The sequence below is a fragment of the Rutilus rutilus genome, assembly GCF_951802725.1.
Source record: "Rutilus rutilus genome assembly, chromosome: 14".
Lineage (NCBI taxonomy): Eukaryota > Metazoa > Chordata > Actinopteri > Cypriniformes > Leuciscidae > Rutilus > Rutilus rutilus.
In genome coordinates this window covers 8034617-8057289 of record NC_140219.1, presented here as the reverse complement: position 1 = coordinate 8057289, position 22673 = coordinate 8034617, and the positions used below count along the sequence as shown (strand labels likewise).

The following is a 22673-nucleotide window of genomic DNA, read 5'->3' as shown; positions in this document are numbered from 1 at the left end:
TTGTAAGAAAGCTTTGCTCATGCCGTTGTATTTCACATTTATGGTGTTATATTCCTTTTAGACCACAAGGCCGCGCTGAACATCTACGTAAGAAGCGCTTACCATTCCGAAAGAAAGAAAGAAAGAAAGAAAGAAAGAAAGAAAGAAAGAAAGAAAGAAAGAAAGAAAGAAAGAAAGAAAGAAAGAAAGAAAGAAAGAAAGAAAGAAAGAAAGAAAGAAAGAAAGAAAGAAAGAAGCTCACACACGAGTGACCAATCATATTGGTCATCACCATTAATTTGTTTTATTACCAATTTATTCCCACTGGTAATATTTGTGTGCTTTTGAGTTTGAAGAGGTTGTGAACATTTTATTTGACTTTTTCATGGCTGGTGTAAATAGATGATGCCATTGCCCTAAAGCATGCAAATAAGTGCTGAAACAAATACAACTAGGCTACCAAATTTGGTAGTTTATGTAAAATTGTAAAGAGTCTACCTAATCCATCATGAACATTGCTCTGTCTCATATTATACATCATGTTTAATCAATTATTGAATTACTTTATTAACATTAGTGGGTGTCAAGCAAGCATGGTTTCATTAGTTTCAAGCAAAACATTCTAAATTGAATCGCTCAGGCATGCTTTTATTTTGAAACCTAAGTTCTTTCCGCTGTAGCTGGCTTCATTTGATGACGCAACTAGCTCTTTCGCTGATCTACAAGTCATAATCAACGACAAATCCTCCAGCAGAGTCTCTACAGATCAAACTGAGCTGAGCGCATATCAACCGATCTTAAAGCTCTACGCGACGCGTTACTTCACGGACTGACTTGGAATCTGTCCGGAAACTTTTCGCCATCTCCCTTGCGGTATCATTACCGCGGATTGCTCTGGCACGGAGATTTCTCATGTAAAACATTGGGGATCTGGAGTTTTTGTGGGTTTTTAAGAAGATGCCGTCGGGTGACGTTTAACTTTATCTGGAGTTTTACTTCTGTCTTCGTGCCGTCCACAGTCTATGGTGCCGTCAAGTCAAGTGACTCCTATAAACTTATAACGGACTTATTTTTTTTTTGCGTTCATACACGTTTAAACGTCAACCATGTTCGGGGTTGAAGTTCAAGTTTCGGTTTTGTAACGTTAGTAGTTTTACTTGTCATAACGTTGACGCTTTAATTCAAGGAAATAAGCCAAATGTAGTGGGTCGCGTGTTAGTAGCTGAGAACTGAGCTAAGCTGTTGAATTATTTTTGAGACGTTTGTATAAATAAGTATTATACTAACTTGTATATTATTTTTTGATAATTAAAACAGTATGTGATAGGGGGTTTAACTTGTAACTTCGTATATATAACGATATGTTCCTCAAAAATCCCAGGAAGTGGGAAATATATAGGAAGTGACTGGGTTAGATTGTAAATAGCTTTCTTTATTTTTTTTCTGTTAAAATATATATTCAAAAGTATATCCAGGATTTCTACAATGCCGGATGCAGTTGTGAATTTCAGTCTTTTGCACAGGACTTGCTCTCTGGTGGTTGTGCTGTGTTTCCTTCACATCTCTGTAACTCTCATATATTATATGAGAAATTCAGATTCAAGGCAAGCCTTCGTACAAAATCAGCAAACCCCCCAGTTTCACAGGAAACTGACCGAACAGAAAGTCACTACCGAGGAGATCAGACCGAACAGTGTGGCTCTGCCATCTGTAACGAATATCACAGAAACTGAGAGAAAGCTGGAAACATGCCCTGACGATCCACCTCGCTTGGGTGAGTAGCTGTTTCAAAGATCTATATTTAAAAAAAAAACAATATTTTTTATATATATATATATTTTTTTTGGAATATATTATATGCTATTGTTTATTTAGAATATATATCCTCAATAAAAACTGATGACAATGATTTTCAACATCATTGCTCATTACATCATTTACACATGATCCTTCAGAAATCATTCTCATATGCTGATCTACTGCTTAAAAAATATTTATCATCAATTTTGAATCAGTTTTTGTTGCTTAATATTTTTGTGGAAACCATGATTCCACTACATTTGAAAGTTATACACTTAAAAAAAAAAAAAAAGATAGTTTTATTCACAAGGATGCTATAAAATGAACACAAATGTCTATTCATAATGTTACAAAACATTACTAATCAAAATAAACGCTGTTCTATAGAACTTTCTATTCATCAATTAATCCTCAAGCACAAGGGGCTTCTTTCAAACAGAGAAAAAAATCTTAATGATTCCAAACTTTTCTCCAGTATACAGAAAGTGTAATGCCATTTCTAACTATTTTAATGCACATTTAATTATTGATAAGTTAAAAATATATGTAATACTAGTTGACGTTAGCGTGAATTAATAGAGCTGGTGTTAACCAGTCTTCCGTTGTTGTTTTTTTGTTGGATGAGTCTTCAAGACATTTGAGCATTCATTGTTTTTGTGTCATGAGGCTGTTTTCATGACAAATACAAGTGTAAAGCAGGCTTAATGTTCAATATACAATTTTCAAGGCATGTTCTGGACAGATTTCTCATTCTGTGCTATTGGCTGGTTTAGATCGGTTGTTTTTAAATAAAATAGTCTCTCTCTCTCTCTCTTTTTAACCAGAATACACATACAGTTGTGCTTGTCTATTATTAATCAACACGTTTTAGTATTTCTGAGAAACTTGTGTTTGTTATAAATGATGTGACCCGTCACTTTGTCTTCCCTCAATCCAGATTCCAAAAACAAAAGCATGTTTTTACAGCTGTCGGGTCTCTGGATGTTAACATTTACCCCTCTGTGTTTAATTTTTTTTTGACAATACAGCAATTTCTTGTCTCTCGCATAAGTGTCACTTGGTAGTGTTCACATGATCTACTGATGCTGATGAATCGGCTTCCCTGAAGCCCTGTGTCGTAATGGAAAAATTTGCCGAGAAGCATTGTGTCTGTTATTTTGTCCTGGCTGGCTATCTTTCTCTTTTGTCAGACAACATTGACACTGCTGCTGCTTGTAGCAACAGTAGTATGATAATGTAACCTGATACCTCCATAGTGCAATGAGTAAGAATGAGTTCTCTAAGGTGACATGGGTTACTTTAAGACGCAATAGTGCTTGGTTGGTTTGTAATGGTTGAAGTCATCCAGTCCCAATATTGTTGTTAAAGGGATAGTTTGCTCAAAAATGAAAATTCTGTCACTTGATTATTTCTTCTGTTGAACACAAAAGAAGATATTTTGAAGAATGTTGGTAACAAGACAAGCCATTATTGACTTACATCGTGGGGAAAAAAAATACAATGGAAGTCAATGGCTACCGTCAACTGTCTGGTTACCAACATTCTTCAAAATATCTTCTTTTGTGTTCAGCAGAAGAAACTCATACAGGTTTGGAACAACTTGAGGGTGAGTAAATGATGACAGAATTTTTATTTTTTGGTGAACTCTCCCTTTAAAAAAAGTTAGATTTATTTAGTCTCCATAATAAAGCATGTCATTTGTGTCTCGGTTCTTCTAGTGGGTCCACTCCGGGTTGAGTTCTCTGAGCCGGTCACCCTAGACCTCATTAGGTCAGAGAACTCTGTGTTGCAGCCCGGCGGGCGCTTTAAACCCACGGACTGCATCGCCCAGCAGAAGGTGGCAATGATCATCCCTTTCAGGAACCGCGACGAGCACCTGAAGTACTGGCTGTATTATCTGCACCCCATCCTACAGCGTCAGCAACTGGACTACGGCGTCTACGTCATCAATCAGGTTTGTCTTTCAACCAGTGCAATAAAATCTTTGACCCGTTAGCTCCAACAAATGCTTTATCTGTAAGCACACAAAGGTTCAAAGGCCTGTGGTACAGTCTGATGTTATCATTGAGTCAGAGGTTAAATACCGGTGCTCGTTTGTAGAAATACACTGGGACAAAAAAAAAAAAGACTGGTGTAGGATTTCCTTTGAAACTATTTTCACAAATACTGCAGAAGAAACGGCAAGTAATACGTTGAATAAATGTACGATTTTGAAGTAGAACAACTAAAATAGTATTTCCTATAATCTTTAGAGTGTAGGTTTTTATGTCTGATCGGATGCGAGTGTGTGATGTGGCTTTTTAAAGAAGATGCATAACATTCAAGAGCTTTGTTTGTAAATGCCATTTGATTGGGAATGATGGCTTAGATAAAGCACGGCAAACATCAACAGCCGCTTGACTTTATTTAAATCCTCTTGTCACTTTGAAAGTAAACTGTATCTCGAAACATAAGACCTGCTGTTGAACACACCAACACTTTTCTCTGTTTGTTACCAGTAATGATAAGTTCCTCATAAAGCTGTGTTTAACATCACTCACTCCTTTAAATTACATTGTCGACTCCCTTTTGTAAATTCTGGAATGTAAACTCTTTGTTACACAGGCGTGCCGGGGCATGAAGTTTGGCATGTGTTTTGCTAAGTGAGCTCTTTTCTCAAAGTCCTCATTTGTCTCTCATTGGCCAGTTAGAGAAATGTAGCTCGGAGTATTATGTTGTTAAAACGATTTTAACAGCAAGACCCCGCTGTGCGCTTTTGTGTGTTGATTTAGTAGATTTTACATTTTTGCATAGGCAAGACCACAGCAAAAAACTAATATCCAGCTCAATTTTTTTTACATTTTGTAAATTAAATATTTAAATGTAAATTTTTAGATTTTCAAAACCCTGTTTGAGGTTGATTAATGATAGGCGAGCATTTAGGATTCTCTGCCTGACATAATTACCACATGGACCAGCCGTGTTAATGATCTGTCCGTCACAGATTGTTTGACTTTGCCAATTCCACTTGTACCATGTACACTTACATTTAGTATTTTAGCAGAGGCTTTTATCCAAAGCAACTTACAAATGAGGAACATCGGAAGCCATTTTTGCAATACACAGTGCCAAACTTTATGTGAAAGAGTAGAACAGAAGCTCCCAATATTCAGATTATGTGTTTTGTTTTTTTCTCAATCATTTACATTTGATCACCATAATTTTAAATATCTGGTTGCGTCCTTGAGTTGGGGAATTCTTCAGCTATTCTGGAAGAAAGTACAGCTAATAAATGCTAAACCAAGGTAAATTACACAGTAGTTCCCCAGACTGTGGTAGAGACCGCTGCTGTTTGAGCTTGAGCGTCCTTTAAAAAAAAAAAGTTGAACATTTCAGTAAATGCTCATGACATTGCAGACTGAAACGAGGTGAGACCGAGTGCTTCGGTTCTTGTCTCTTTTATTTGGGACTCACAGGGAACAGATGTCTTCATTGAATCCGTTTCAAAACAGCCAGCTATGTTCCATGGGAATGTTCCAAGTAAATGAAAAGAGTAATGTATGTGTGTCTTCTGTGCGGGTTTCACTAAAAGCATCCTAATGTGCTCGCCAAGAAGGCTCTTCTCTGAGTGTTTTCTCAAGTGTTATGTGATTGTTCTTTCTAATTATTCTCTTGCTCTGTTTGCCACCCCTTTCTTTTCCCTGCACCTTGCATTTCTTTTTCACCCTTCTATACTACATTCCTTCCCTTGTTCCTCTTCAAACCAAAACCCTTTTATGCACGTCAGAGGCCCTTGCGCTCGGGGAAAAGGTGAGACGTCTGCTTGCTCTTTCTCTGGCCAAACACACTACGCTTCGCTGGCTGCGTCTGACGAATGGTAATGTTGGCTTCTTGATTATCTGTTTTCTCTTTGTCGTTTTCATTTCATCCTTGTTTTCACTCTTTTAATGTCCTCATTTGCCATGGATGCCAGTTCTGTGCCAAAAATAGCAATGCTTTGTTGTATTGCAAGAGAGTAATTTGATCACATTATCTCATTCTTTTGAAGATAGTGACTTTTTAAAATTAATTTTCTTCTTTATCTGTTTATTTACTGATGAAAAGTAATATTCATCCAAAAATGACTCGCAAACCATTATGCTGCTAGTTTTTCTGTCGAACATAAAACCAAATTATTGAATGAAAAAGAGCGAGTAATTAAGTATGGAATTTTTCTTTTAATTGTTTAGCCTGTGTTTATTTTCTTTGCTGTAAAGCAGGCCCTGCTGACCTGTCCTGTCTGTCCTGTCTCTCCTATCCATCTATTCTATAAGAACAATGGCACTCTTCTTCACTTTCAGTTCTTTGTGTTCTGGTTCCTCAAGAGTCTTAATCCTTCTTTTTTTAAGTCTACTATTTTTTTGGGGGAGGGGGGGGGAATCCCTAAAATGTGAATGAATCCTCCAGTGACGCATTACAAGCGGACAATCAGATCTGGGTGTTGACATATGAGAACACTACATTATGTTGACTGAAAAGATGGCCGTAGAATAGGACAATCTGGTTCTTTAAAGCGGAGTCTCGCTCTGAATGCACAGGCCACATCTTCTAAATCAATCATGGATGTCTTCTTCTCCACTAGAACAAGCACACCTCAGTTCGTTCAGGGCAGCTCGTTTGAGTTTCCTGTGTGTTATAAAAGAGAAGATGGCTACTCTCTGTTGGGTGCACAGGAGGTTAACAGATAGCTCTGCACCCCTGAGGCTCCACCGTCATTAAATTTCATTCCACGAGCTCAAGTGCTGCCTTGATGCTCTTCGGATGAAGAAAAGGTGGACTCTAGACAGGGATCGCATCCATTAATCATGAGTAGAAGGCCCAAAGCCAGCGAAAAGTCACCTTTTGGACTCCTCAGGATGTTCTTTACAAAAATGTATCATGGTAACCATAGTTTGTAAAAACTAATATTTAAAATTAATATGATTTTCTACAACCACAGTTCTAAGAAGGTTTCAAAATCTTTGTCTTTTTGTTTATTTTATTTTATGTTTTTTTTTTAAATAGCAGCAGTGGCAAATACCACATTAGTTTTATTGTGGTGACCATAACTATGACGTTTTGGCTGAAACTATGATTAGCCTACATGGGAATAGGAATTTTAATCTTATAAAACGTTTTACCCAGTAGAACTAATTTTGTTTTATTTTGTTATATAGCAATATAATATACCAATATTACTGTAAAACTTCACTGTACATTTACAGGTAGCTTCTAGCAGTATTATAATGTGTTTTCTTAAAACAGTACCATACTGTATCTTTTACTAAATATCTGTAAATATACAGCAGTTTTCTGTTTTCAGCCGGTTTCATTCGTAATACGGTATCATACTGTAGAGGCATTGATTTATTTCTTCATTTCAAGTTTCTAGGACAAGAAAATACATTTGAACTTTTCTCCCGATGCGATAAGTGTTTTATGTCTACTATTCAAAATTTTAATAACATGTTGTATAAACAAAAAGCATAGGAATGTTTGTTTGAAGTGCTGCTGTTTATTAGGAGGGGTGTGGCCTAAATGTCTAGAACCGGCCCTGACTACACTAGGGCTATTAAGAGTCGAGGAATCAACTTTTTTGGAGTCGACTTCTCATCACTAATTTTGCGCCAGAATGATCAAAACATTTGTGCCTGTGTCGAGGATAAGTGGAAAGTGGAGCGTGAGAAGAAGGATAAACGATTGTTCGTCTGTGTATATGGTAAGTCAATCTTTTCTGGAGCTTTTCGGTCTCGTGTCTACTTTTTCATGATTGGTTTGACCTTTGAACGTTTTTTTTTTTTCGTTTTTTTCCGCATTTTATTTGCACTTTTGTTTAGTCCTGGGCATACGGTTTACTCTGTTCTCAACGCTTTCACGGAATAACATTGATCTTTCACGGCAAAGATTAACATGCATTATTCTTACAACATGCCTTGGAAACGGTTAGTAACTGTTGGCAATTGTTTTTTGTCATTTCAGGCTGAATCATCTGATGCTGAATCATCTGATCCAGTGTTAACGTAAGTGGTGTGCTTAAAGGACAAGTTCGGTATTTTACACTTAAAGCCCTGTTTTCAGATAGTTTCTGATGAAATAGAACGGTTAAGATTGAATTTTCGGTTTCTGTGGTAGCCCCCCCCCCCCCCCCCCCCCCACCTACCTCCACAATGGCTGCATAGGTGCACTGGAACAATCCTTCCTAAAACGCATTAAACTTTCGTTTACAAAGACGTGAAACTCACCGAGTGGTCAGGGGTGTTCACTGATATGCTCACACAAAAATCACTGCAAAAGATGCTTTCCAACAGGTGTTTTACCATTCGTTGTAAAACTGTGGACCTATTTTTCCAAACGCCTCACACCCGTACGTTCTTCCGTTGAGAGCTTGAATAATAGACACTCCAGCCCAGTTGGTGGCGATAATGCACCTTATGCACCACATAAGACTACAGAAAGAATACAAACAACCCCATTTCCGTTTCCGGCGGCGGAGTAATACCGTACCTCACAGCACATCCAATACAAGTCAATGGAGTTGGACAAAAACTACGATAAAACCTGTTGGAAAGCATCTTTTGCAGCGATTTTTGTGTGAGCGTATCAGTGAACACCCCTGACCACTCGGTGAGTTTCACGTCTTTGTAAACGAAAGTTTATTGCGTTTTAGGAAGGATTGTTCCAGTGCACCTATGCAGCCATTGTGGAGGTGGGGGGGTGCTACCACAGAAACCGAAAATTCTCGGGCCAGCAGCATGTGTCCAAATTTCAATCTTAACCGTTCCATTTCATCAGAAACGATCTGAAAACAGGGCTTTAAGTGTAAAATACCGAACTTGTCCTTTAATTTCACAATTAACGTCACGTATATGTATGTATGTATATGTATATCTGTTTTTTCTACTTTTCTTTGTTTTTCTGCCTTTTAGGCACTTTGACATCAACCCTGAACATGGGTCAAGAACCAAGAATGGGACAGTGACTTCCAAGACTGGCAACATTGTGCAAAAAAGAGCAGTATTGTTCATTGATAACTAACTGCACTTTAAATGTTTTTTAAATATTGACATTTCAGCTTATGTGTTCATAAACGACAATTTTTCCTTAAAAAATAAAGGTTTTAAAACTCAGAGTATGCTGTTTTCCATTTCCTTTGCCGCAACAAATAACATAACAAAAGTATGACATTTTTATTTATTGAATGACAAATGTAATACAAGTACAGTTTGAAAACCATTGTATTCCCCTGTATAAATGCAATTAATTGCTGTAGACAATGTAATACTGTAAAATATATATTACAGCAGGATACTGTATTTGGTAATAACAGTACTATACTTTAAATGCTTACAGTTGTAGTCCTGTAAAGAATACAGTAAGTGGCTGGCAACCCAGCTGCCACTATTTTACTGTAAATTTACATGAAAAGTTTTACAGTACTTATGTTGTTTAATAATGGAATTTTAAATCATTAATGTTGCACTTTATTTTAAAACAGCATGTACTTAATTTACTGTAGAAAAGATAGATTTTTTTTAAAACTACTTTTAAATAATGAATAACTTTCAAAACCTGCATGAGTATACTATAAATAATTTCCCCAGAAATGATTTGCATTTAATATCGGCTTAATCAGACAAGTACAGATCAAATAACAAAAAACAACAACGACATTGCACTACTGGAAAGTTCAGTTGAAGGAAATGTACGCTTGAAAAGCTTGTTTGCCAGCAGTTTCATTTATGTCTCCTGCCACCTGAACCATATTGAACATATACCACCAATACCACTTTTTCGAGTCCGATACTCCCATTTTTGGTACTCGTCGATACCGATACCGAAAACCGATACCTGTATTTTCACTGCATTTCTCATTTTGAAATGTTTAGAAGATAAACCAAAAGAATATAAATCATATTAGTTGGCTTAATTTGTTCATCAAATATATATTTCCTTCAGTTATTTTCATGCTTAATTAAGCCTGCTAAAATGCATTGTATGAGCTTCTGTTACTGTCACTGTTCATTCTATTGCTCTGTCATATTTTATCTCTCATTTAATAGCACAGCACATATTTAGAGCAGCTCCAGAAGGGCTCAGTGCTGAGGGGATTGGGTCAGTGGTACAAATGTTTAGACACCAGTGAAATATCAATTCTTTATTGCAATTTTGATACTACAAAACCTACCAGCCTAATTAATGTGAATTTAAAACATTATTAAAGACAATTAAGCAGCCAGTAATAAAATAAGAACAAATAATCAAATTACACATACATATATATATATATATATATATATATATATATATATATATATATATATAGCACAAATAAATACAATAGAACAAAGAAAGGCTACAAATGAAATAAACAGTGTTTTTAGGGTAGATCTAACAGGTACAGAAATTTGAAAGTAATCAAATGTGAAAAAACATTGCATATTCTATATAATATTGCATATTATTATTCAGTGAGTAATTTATTTGTCCATTGTTTGATTAACATTAAAACACAGCAGCAGGTTTATTAAACTGCTGCCCCTTTAAGACCGAACGCACGGACCCCATTTGAATATACTGTCTATGTTCACTTGAGATATAACCGACTTTGTTTACTGGGATACTCGCCAAGACGGCCGTTTTTACATAAACTTGTGTAGACGTGAAAGACAATTCAATTCAGTATTCGTGAATTCGCTGAACTACAAACTTTCCTCTGACTGAAAAAGGGATGCGCTCAACCAGCTCGCGCGTCTGTAACGCTGCACACTCAATCATTTTACAGTATTTTCATCCATTTCAATCCACTGCGCGTTTTTCTCTTATCAGCTCGTGCACCACAGCTATATAGGCGTTTCTATATTTCGTTTAATATTCCACTAATAAGATACATTTACTTCATAGACAGCCTCTGTTGTCAGTGTTTCCTTGTCAGGACACAAACACTGTTTACACGCTGCCTGGTATCGGTTGTTGGTATCTGAGCATTTTTACGAGTACGAGTACATGAGATCAGTATCGGGCCGATACTGGTATCGGTGCATCCCTACTTTAAATATGAATTTTGCAGCTTGGCCTCATCCTCTCTTTGTATCCTTGTATCATCAGGCGGGCGAGGAGACGTTCAATCGTGCCAAGCTCCTCAACATTGGATATGCGGAGGCTCTGAAGGAGTATGACTATGATTGTTTTGTCTTCAGCGACGTTGACCTCATTCCAATGGATGACCGCAACTTCTACAAGTGCTATAATCAACCCAGGCATCTCTCTGTGTCTATGGACAAGTTTGGCTTCAGGTATTGCTGTTTTTTGTTGACTGTTGTCTTATGCCATGGCTAAATGGTGTAATTTCAGCCCCCAGAATGTGTCAGTATGTTTTCATATTTATTTGGATTACAAATGCACATACTAATTTAAAAGTGTCATGTTGCAGTATCAGTATCATGTCGGCTGTGGTGTAGCCTACATATTTGCGTGGCAGGGACTGGGACAGTATTTACATGTTGAGCACGACAAAGAAACATGGATTCATGTGAAAATGCAGAGCAGGACATGTCCCAAACTGGTCAAAATGAGAAAGAAGTTCGTAAAACTGAGCGGTTTAGTCCAAATTTTCTGAAGAGACTCGATCACTTTATATGTTGAACAGATATAATTTAGGCTTTTTCACATTCACATTTAAACGTTGATCAGCGAGAGTGTGTATTCATTTTTGGTCAAGATATTGTATTGATAATGCAAGAGTCAAGCACTCTGTAAAGCGTCCTGCAGCACATCCCAAAGACTTTCAATAAATTAAAGGTCGTGAGCGGGAATGTCTCTCCCCGATCTAGCTTGTGCTATCTTGAATGATGACTGGACCTTTGTATTACTGGCACTTCTCGTGATTATTGCCTTCTTAAGATGAATCACGGAGCGAACTTGTCAATCCATCTTGATGGATGATGTAGAGGAAACTCTGACCAATAAGAGGACAGTTTTACTCACATGTGACTTGCATAAATTTTTTTGGTATTCTTTGAAATGTTGCCTTGTGAAAGTGAACCGAACCAAGAAGAAAATGCTACGTTGTATCAAATTAAGTTCCTGTTTTGGAACAAAGCAAACGATCTACAAGTCTGAAAGCGCACTTAAGGCTGATTTATATTATACCACTGCATCGAACCTACACCATAGGCTGTGTGTGTGTAGCATGTGTAGCCCATGGCGTAGCCTGACGTGCATCTCTCCAAAAATGTAACAACGCGTCAATTCGGACCGCAAGCGCTGTGATTGGTCTGCTAGAACCCCTCCCTCAGGTAAAAAAAAATATCTGCTATAGCGTCGCATTTCCTCGCACACATTTCCGCTTGCGACATAACTAGTGAAAACAAAGATTAAATAATCTGTTAATAAATAATACATTTATTTATTATTTATTAACACTGCCTACTAATGGTCTGCATGTGTAATTGCTTGTCGACGCGGACCACGACGCAAAAGTATAAATGAAAACCGATGCGTAAAGGCAATGGCGTAGGTCCGACGGAGAAGTATAAATCAGCCGTTAGAGCCTGTTTTAGATAGTAAAACAGATGTTTTTGTACTGATGCCAAGCTTCACCAATTGTTAAAATAATCATATATCTTTTGGTTTGCATTCAGCAAGTTTCAAATAAAAATAAAATAATCTAGTTAGATTCGTTTAAATACTAAAAAATGTAAAGTTTTTAATATAAAAAATAATAAGACGTGGTCATTTTAATATATAATAATTTTTTTAAAATATATTTAATTTAATTTAGTTTAAATTGGTTAAATTACTATTTTGGAAAGAAATTATTTCTTATATTCAGCAAGGATGCATTAAATTGACAGTGATTAAAGTGACAGTAAAGACATTTATAATGTGACAAGTTATGTTTTACATTTTATGAACTGTATTTCAAATAAATGCTGTTCTTTTGAACGTTCTATTCATTAAAGGATTCTGGAAAAAAATCTATATCACAGTTTTCACAAAAATAGCACAAAAAAAACTGTTTTCATCATTGATAATAATGAGAAACGTGTTTTGAGCAGCAAAGCAGCATATTAGAATGATTTTTGAAGGATCATGTGACACTGAAGACTGGCTTCAGCTTTGATCATAGTAATAAATTACATTTTAAAATATATTCGAATAGAATTATTTTTAATAGTAATACTATTTCACAATATTAATATTTATCTTTACTAAAACATTTGATCCCAAATGTTAAATCCCAAACATTTGATCAGTTGTGGATAGACAGTCACAGTGATATGAAACAACTCAACTGATATAAGATCAATCTTCTAAATACCATTGTATATGAATATAGTAATCATTCACTATCATGGAAGTAGTCAAAACAATCTATTTTATATTATCATATATTTTTATATTTTGTATTGTAATTTTGGTCTATCACCACTGTGACCTTAAAATAATATTCTGGGTTAAATTACTGTAAATGTTTTTTTTAATGATTAATATTTACTGAGGGATTAGTCAACTTTATTTTCGTTGGTAATCCACAGCAGGCAACAGATGCTGTTGATTTAACCTGGTCATATTTAATCCGGAGTATCCGTTGACCCCCATTTATTCCAGCAGGATTTGACCTGTAATAAACGAGTCACTTTAGATAAAACCGTCAGATATATGATAAAGTAGCAGCGTTTGGTTGGGAAAATTCTAACACACGATTCAGATTAGAGCCCATTGGGAGCTCAACTCTCTGTCTAAAGTGAAACTGTAGCTCATTGGAGCAGCTTGTACCAGTGACCTCCAGCACAAGCTTTGTGTAATATGAGTATGATGTATGTGAAGGCGTGTGTGCGTTCACGTGTGTCCTTTTGTCTGTAATGAGGAAATATCTGATAAAGGTTAGGTTTTAAACGTCCACACACTGAAACAATTGGGTTGCTCTTTTGTAACAGAAGTCCTTTATAAAGTCTTTACAGCGTTCACCACTGTTAGCATGGGCCGCTGAAGCAGGGCAGCTTTCTTCTCACACAGAACTTCAAAAGCATCTGGATGTAATTTGTAATTTTCAAGAGTTATCGTGCGGAAGAACGTCAGACAAGAGCGGGCCAGGGCCTGGTGTAGGATAGTGTTTACTCATTTATTTCAAACAGAGACACCTTTATGTAGAGCCAATCTTGTATGCAAAAAAGCAACTAAATCATAATGAAGGCCATTTATGATATTGGATCGACGTTTGGCAAAAAAAAAGTATGTTTTTGCATACTTTCCTCCATAATTTGTTTTCTTTTCTCCATTATCGATTTATCATGCATCCCTAGTGCTGTATTCCAAGTCAATAGCTAATAGCCAGGGCACATCAGTTGTTGTTGTTGTTTTATTCCAGTGAATTACGACTTTAGATCGCAATCTAACAAATAGATTATGCATAGATTGTTATATAGCTCGCAAATCTTTGATTCTTTTTTCATGCGGGTTTGAAAGTCACAAGATTAATAAAGTAATGACAGAAAATTCCTTTAAAGCTGCTTATATTGCACATATTTCTGTTTGATATTCCATTTTATCATAGCCAGTGTTTGCTGATGCTCTTTAGTATTTTGCAAAAGAATAGGTGACTTGATATAGTGATTTACAATAGGTATTAGCAGCTAAGCTGTACATGATTCCATTCTGGTGTTATTAGTTTCAACTCCCAGTCGAAGCTTCAAGTGGTTGTCTTGTGGTGACAATCAGGTTTGCTAACATTTTTGGAAAGCAGTGTGGTCGAAGGGATGGGGTGATCTACTGCTGTGTCCATGTCACGTCGAAATTACTGTAATTATAGGATAACAACTTCATTCAAATTCAGAGACAAGTCAGACTCTAAAAAATTTTTTGTTTCTAGGTTAACGGCAACACCAAAATGGATTCATCTGTAGATTAGCTGTTGTTAGATTATACAATGATTTTATTTCAATGTTAAGATTATACATTCTCTTATTGAAGTATCAGGAAATTTCAGTCCTTAAAGGCAGGGTAGGTAGGATTTTTCTAAAAAACTTTTTTTCACATTTGTTTAAACTGTCTTTATATACCAATACATAATTAAAATGTAAGTGCTCTGAAAAAGAGAGTATAAAAATCGAGTGACTGTAGACCTTTTAATCTGCAATAAACACAGCTCATTATTTCCATCCGGGACGAAACAATTGATTGGTTTGGGCGACTGTCACTCTCTCTCGCAACCATGGCTACCACCCCTGTTGCTACAAGATCTGCCCATATGCGCGCATTCTGCTTCGCCCTCGACCCCGGACCTGTCCTCGAACCGACGATGCGGTACTTGTCTCTTGAGTGTAGTTCTCATCAGAGTCAACAATGTTTTCATCATGGAAACTCTTACATCTAAAACACCGTATATGTTATGAATCTTACACGAAATTCACCTTCATCACAGTGTAACTGATGGTAATGGAAAAACGTGCATCAATGCAACCTGTTTTTAGCTTTGCCTTATAAATATAGCTCGTTACTGAATCAAACAAAATATATTTTAAACTTTACCAGTATCGATATGCTAGCTTGATAGTGAGTACTAAAAGCCATCTTATTTGTTTATATTCATAGTGATAAAGTTAGGTATTTTATTACATGTGATTCTGACATGTCAATGCATGCACTGTGCTCCTTCCTCTCCACTCGTCTCAGGTAAATAAATGCGTCTTCCAGCTGAGCCTGAGCGTTTGGCGTCGCGCGGTCATGTGTTTTGGGGGCGTGGCTTTGGAAGGAGCTCAGAAGGGAGGGGGTGGGAGTGAATGGAGATAACTAGCTGAGAGGTCGTGAGAGGTCTACAGACACTCGATTTTTATACTCTCTTTTTCAGAGTACTTACATTTTAATTATGTATTGGTATATAAAGACAGTTTAAACAAATTTGGAATGTTTTTTTTTTTTCAGAAAAATCCTACCCACCCTGCCTTTAAAGTCAACATTTCAGTAGTCAATATAATTATTCTACTTATGCTCAGATTTAAAGTATTTATTTGACTAGAAATGTCTCTTTTTGAGTGCAGTCTCTATAAAATAATACAAAATAAATCCTGATTAAAATATAATGTATTCTAGTATTTTTATATATATATAAATTTTTTTTTTTACTATTTTAGCCTATTTCATTTGAAATGGTCATGCTGTGTAACAAATCCATTTTTAAAAGTTAAAATATTAGATACATTTTGTAGTATTTTGTACAAACACAAGATACTGCTTAAACCGAAAATGTAATGTCAACTACTCATTCATTTTTTTTTTTTTTTTTTATAATATAATATTAATAAATTGATGAATAATTACATTTTATTTCTTAAAATATCAGGTAATTTCAAAAGTGTAATTTCCAGAGCTCTATTCAGATATAATGATAGATAATACATCTCTGGTGCCTTTAGTTTGGTCAAAAGTATCTCACACCATCCGTGTAAACTGCAATCCATGTTTCTTAACGCAAAACTATTGCTATGGTTATCATCACTATGTCGCCCATCCCGCGTGTGGGTTATCAGGAGTGACACCTCCTGATAATTTACAAGAGCAGCTGGCTTACAGGAAAACACAGAGGCAGCAGTTGCTTTCGGGCTCAAGTTCGGCCCCCTGCCAGTTCTCATTACTGCACTGTCATTTCCCTGCAGAGAAACACCAAGCTGCACTTCTTCTGCACCTGACCTAACAACTGCCACACAACACACAACTGTTCCTCATAGTTTCTATCTCTCTCTCTCTGTCCGTCTCCAACAGGTTGCCATACACGCAGTACTTTGGTGGCGTGTCATCACTGAGCAAAGAACAGTTTCTGAAGATCAACGGCTTCCCAAACAACTACTGGGGCTGGGGAGGGGAGGACGACGACATATTTAACAGGTTCGAGAACCCTTCTGAAGTAATCTATTTCACCCAATTATGACAGCTCTGTCTTTTTTTTACTCGCACGTCATCCAAACCCATTTGCTGAGTTTTTAGAGAATCTTCACAGATTTAAGTGATGTGATGTGTAGCCAAGTATGGTGTCCCATACTCTGAGTCTATACCATACAACAACAGTTTACGGTGGCCATGGCCTGTCATGCAAAAAAAAACAAAAAAACATACAAGCACTGTAAAAGCCCCATAAAAGTAGTTCATTTGACTTGTATTTGGAAGTCATACGATAGTTTTACACAATGAACAGACCAAAATTTAAGTAATCTTTTCACTTGTTTGGATGTAAGCACCATCAAACATCATTGTTCATCAAAAACGAAAAGAAAAAAAAGTTTGGAGGGTTGACGTTTAAAAATGTAAAATGTGAAACGTCTTTGCATGCGTTGGCGTACACCCACGTTCAAATGCGTATGGATGAAAGTGAGTGGAGTGTGAAGTTTAGTGTGAACGCCCCTTTCTATTAAAAAACACTTTAATGTTTTTGTCCTAGAGCCAAGCTCTATGTCATGTCTGCATTCTAGTGCGATTTAACCAAGGAAACCTCTGATCCAGCAAAAAACGGAAGCGTACGTTCAGCTTAATGTTCCATTCTGAGCCTCACACATCCTGTCGCTGTGCTGTAAGCATGGCATTGCACAGTCAAAAAGCTCAAGAATGTGATACAGAGCACATACTACAATTCAAACATTTGAGGTTTGGGTTTTTCTAGAAATCAATACTTTTTTTCAGCAGTGATGCATTAAATTGATTTAAAGTGACCATAAAGACTTTTACATTGTTGCAAAAAAATTTTTTTATCCAAATAAATGGTGCTCTTTTTAACTTTCTATTGATTAAAGAATCCTGGAAAATATAAATAATGGTTTCCACAAAAAAATATTAAGCAGAACACCTGTTCTGAACATTGATGAAATATTAAGAAATATTTCTTGAGGATCATGTGACACTTAAGACTGGAGTAATGATGCTGAAAATTCAGCTTTGCCATCACAAGAATAAATTACATTTTAAAATACATTAAAATGGAAAGCTAAAATAGAAATGTCAAAATATTGCTGTTTTTACTGTATTTTTAAATAAATGAGCCAAAGACACTACTACTTTTTTGTAAATGGTTACACTTTATTTCAAGGTGTCCTTCTTACAGTGTAATTCTATATTTAAGTATGGAGTAATATTAATTAACAACATGTACTTACTATAGGGTTAGGGTTAAGATTAGGGTTTGTTTGAGGGTTAGTTGCATGTAATTATGCATAATTTACTGTCATTACTATGGTAAATATATGTGACAAGTAAATAAAAGTAAAATAAAGTGTTACCAAAAAAGAAAAAACGAATCTATACCGACGCCAAACATTTGAATACTAGTGTAACTGAAATGTGTTTCTGTTCCTGGTTGTAATAGTTCTGCCACAAGCAGGAAGGGGCAGATAAAACCCCTTATCATCGGCTTATCAGGGTGCAGACGGAAGACAAAACATGTTTAACGTCTTATTTGCACGTCACAAGAATACTTTCCCACAACTATCTTATCATGTGTACTTTATTTTTGAGGGCCTTTCGACGCTGTTATTCAAAGGATAGTGGAGAGAGTTACACTGGATTAGATGAACTTCACCCTCATGACCACCTGCATTTGTCAGCTGCTCAGCTACAGCCTTGAATGTTCAGGAAATGTTCAGAAAAAAACTTGCAGAGCAGGAAACAGCTTTTAAATTTCAAATGCAAAAGAGTACTAGGTGATAGTCCCAGTCTGAACTAATCTCTCACCTTAAAAATTTAACTTTAAACAAATACTCAAAAAAAATGTCCCACTGTTTGTGCTACAGACATGATAAGTTGTGTGGTTTGTTGAGGAAACAAGGTCAGCTCGTATCTACATGAATGAGTACATAAATATCAGTATCTTTGAAACTGTTTGCCATTGTTAGTGATAGTTCACCCAAAAAAAAAAAAAAAAAATGCTTGTGTTTTTGTCCATACAATGAAGATATTTTGAAGATCAACCAAACAGTTGATGGACCTCTTTGCCTTCCATAGTATGAAAGAAAAAATATCTTCTTTTGTGTTCAACAGATGAAAGAAATTCATACAGGTTTGGAAAAACTTGAGGGTGACTAAATGATGACTGAATGTTCAATTTTGGGTGAACTCTCCCTTTAAGCAACGAGAACTCCATACACAAAAAATATATATATTTGAAATATATTTTCAGAATATATTTTTGGAATATATGCAAATATTCGAAATTGGCCCAATAAATATATTGTAGTTAAATATATGTAAATATATTTGTAATTTTTTTGAAAATATATTTTAGTTAAATATGTAAATATATTTACTAACAACATATATGTTCAATTGTTTCATTTGAAATATATTTTGAAATTTAAAAAGTTAACATTTTCACAAACAAACAACACATTTTCCAGTTTATTTTTTTAGATGGACCACTTCAGCCGTGCTCTACCACCTTCCCCGGCCACATTTTTCCTACTGGTCGGGGATCGAACCGCCAACCCTTCAGTTACAAGCCCGAAGCCCTAACCAGTAGGCCACGGCTGCCCCTTTACTGACTTTATTGGCCTAAAATGGCAATTTTATGTAGGAAATAACACACAGAATGCAGAGTTTTTTCCCCTATTTTTACAGAATTGAAGACCGTTATTTAATAGTGTGTGTATGCTGTGTTAGACACTGAGTTCTATCTATTGTTTAAGTGCACTTCACTGTTGGAGTGTCACTGTTATACTTGCATCATAAATATTGTGCATATTTTCAATATTTAAATGACTTCAGGAAAGATGTCAATAAAACAACAATAAATCTAATAATAATTGCACTTAGTGTTAGGTACGTGCCACCTAATATGGCCTAATAGTCCTAGGAAAGCAACTATCTGTCATTTTACATTGCAGTCATTTAAATGTAAGTACAGTATTTATTATAGCTGTGTGTCATAATACAGTAGTGAAATATGGTAGCCTACTGTTGTGTATTGGGGAAAAGGTAGAGGAATTACTATGATCAAAATACATTTTCGACCCTTCTTTAGCAAGCTAAACATTTTATGACCATATATTTTGTCATATATTTTACATTACATGTTATAAATGTAAATATATTTCACACTTAACATCATATATTTTTGTTATATTTCAGAATATATTTCAAAATGATAAATATAAGTGAACAACAATGCAAATATATTTCAATGTATTTGGAATATATGCCACATATATTTTTGACACTTTTTTTCTGTATGGGACGGTTTGGCCCGACAGTGGAAAAGCGGCTAATGTCTCTGAACTGTTATAACATGAACTAGATAATTATGGATGTTTGTTCTCTACACATGCATTCAAGAGTGTTTAATCAAATTAATTGAAAAGCACTTGCATGTTTTCACAGGGTTACCTCCAAAGGGATGACTATATCAAGGCCCGATGCACTCATTGGGAGATGTAGAATGATCCGTCATGAGCGAGACAAACAAAACGACCCCAATCCACAGAGGTACCTAAACATATTACAGCTTTCTGACAACGCGCTTTGAAATGCATTGCAATAATACATTGTCAGTTGAGTGACTGCTTTGTTAAATGGTTAACAAGACTGTGCAAATAGAGGCCACTTAAACAACTACTTAATGTCCTCCTGCACTGTGGAATGTTAATCATGTCATTTCCTGTTACAGGTTTGACCGAATAGCTCACACAAGGGAAACTATGGCTAGAGACGGGATCAATTCACTAACATACACAGTTGTTCAGATTGAGAAAGACCAGCTATTCACCAAAATCACAGTGGATGTGGGAAAACAATAACTCCGGCGTAGAGACCAACTCAAAACTGAGTGAAACCGCAGCGCTGGCTGTCAAAACCAAATGTGCCTTGATTATATCAAATCGACTGGACAATTTTCAAAGTGGATTATATATTTTTAAAAAGACGTGTAAGAACTTTCGAAATTTTTGTTTTGCCATCTTTGCACATGCGATGGTGAACACAGGGGTCCGGACTCCTTTTGCCCAGTGTATCGGAACTGTTCGGCTGCTAAAGGAGACACACAAGGGTTTCATGTTGCCCTCAAGAGGCGACGGGCCATCCTTGTTCTGTCTCAGATACTTCTGCTGAGGAAAAAGACTATATTTTGAGCCATTTGATGGAAGCAGCATGTTAAATTGATCTGAATTGAAAATGTCCTCGTGGTAGGACAACGAATGTGAGTTTGCTGTGTATGGGATTATTTAGTTTGCGTGTTCGAAAGTGAATATTTAAAGGATAGTCAGCAAGCTAAGCAATGCAAAAAAATCTGGGATAACCAATCAAGGGCTGTGGATATTTTATAATCATATACCAGCAAACCGGCATTTTTGGGCTGTCACATATTTTGTTTACTTTTATTACGAATTGCATCTTTATTTGTATTTTACAAATGACTTCTCTCTTCGTTAGGGATGAGATGTCTGAATGTATTGGCCCGAATTGTTGGACCATTATTATCATGTTTGCTGGAGCACCAAAGTGGCAGCCTTGCATCTTAAAAGAGACTAGATTCCTCCCTTCTGTTTGGTGCATTATCTTATCTTTGCTGTATTTGGATTTTTGGTTGCAATTCTATCAAATCAAATGCAGCACTATCAGGTCAACCTTTCAGTTTTGTTTTGTTCCTTTTTTTTTTTTATTGCATTGTGATTTTTCTCAGATCTATGCTGGTTATTAAGGGCACAAGAATATTCAAGCTCTCTACTGTAATGAAAACATGAAGCCATTGAGAACTTTGCTGAACTGACCTGTTGATACTTGTATTGTTTTTTTTTTATCTTCTCTCTCTTATATGTGCTGGTCTGCTCTTAAATTCTTCTTTAAAACAAAGAAAACAGTGTTTAGGTTTAAAACCCGTCATTGTGGAAACCAAAAAATGCCTTTTTCAACTCTGTCAGGGGATGAAATGCAGACGGAGCAAATGAATGTACGTCAGCTGTTTGCTCAAGTGCTTTTCAAGATGGCGACTAACAGCCCATACAAAATGTACAGAATGTGTAAGTTGCACAGCCAAAAGATTTTCCTCCATGCCGAGCACCCCGAAAGACCCTTAGTTTTTCTTTCCAGCTTAAAAAACTCTCCCATGCCTTATAAAAACTCCTTTGCACCAGGAAAGAAAACTACCTCTCCACTCGGCACAGCACTTGCAAGCAGGAGGGATTAGCGGCTAATGCTGTCTCTCAAACCAAATGCTTTGGCACAAAAATCTTTGGCTTTTTTCCCCGCTTTGGTCAGTTAAAGTGAGGTTTAAATCTGTTTAGACAATGGTCTTTGTTTAAGGGCCAGCACATAATTAACTTTAAGTTTTCTTTTTCTTTTTTAAATGTATTCTTTCCTGTTTTTCCAACACAACTTTTATGTTTTCCATTTTGTATGCCTATATATGTTCCTCTTAAGTGTAATGCAGTGAACAATTAACTTAATTTTGGAATTATGGAAATTAAATAATTAAATGGTGTTTGATTTAACTCTGCTTGTGACTTTACTGTGGTGTGAAGCCAAATAAAAGACAGTAACGCGACTCGTTCGGCAAGAGGAAGTCAACGTTGCCTTTTCAGTAGAAGAGAGCTGATAGGGCAATTGCAACTTTCCATGCACACAAAACAGTTAACTCTTGCCTAACCAACCTGTGTGATCTGGCCTAACATCTAATGTTTTATTCCTCTTGTTAGTAACATAAAAGTGATGAATGGAGGGATGAATATATCTTTAAAATAAACATTTTCGTAATTTTCCTCTCTGAATCAGATGGCACATCAGATTGCTGTGTATTGATGTATTATTTTTAACTGCCAAAGAAAAGACTTGTCATCAGGAAGTACTCAAACAATAGGTCATGCTTTGCTTTTCTCAGGGTGGGGTGGATGTGAACTTGAACCAGTGCCAATGAGAATGTCATAAGC

At 36.1% G+C, this 22673-nt stretch overlaps 1 protein-coding gene and 1 long non-coding RNA gene across 2 annotated transcripts; both read left to right on the top strand.

The window, feature by feature from the left end:
• The first annotated feature begins 793 nt into the window (after positions 1–793).
• b4galt1l (DP-Gal:betaGlcNAc beta 1,4- galactosyltransferase, polypeptide 1, like) lies at positions 794–22238 on the top strand. Its single transcript, XM_084430396.1, has 6 exons — positions 794–1753; positions 3498–3733; positions 10882–11069; positions 16537–16659; positions 20134–20238; positions 20420–22238. The coding sequence occupies exons 1-6, from the start codon at positions 1465–1467 to the stop codon at positions 20547–20549; spliced, it is 1071 nt and encodes a 356-aa protein (XP_084286522.1). The 5' UTR covers positions 794–1464; the 3' UTR covers positions 20550–22238.
• On the top strand, positions 7383–8779 carry LOC311303764. Its single transcript, XR_014629828.1, has 3 exons — positions 7383–7495; positions 7756–7796; positions 8703–8779. It is a non-coding gene; the product is annotated as an uncharacterized lncRNA (long non-coding RNA).
• Positions 22239–22673: the final 435 nt, after the last annotated feature.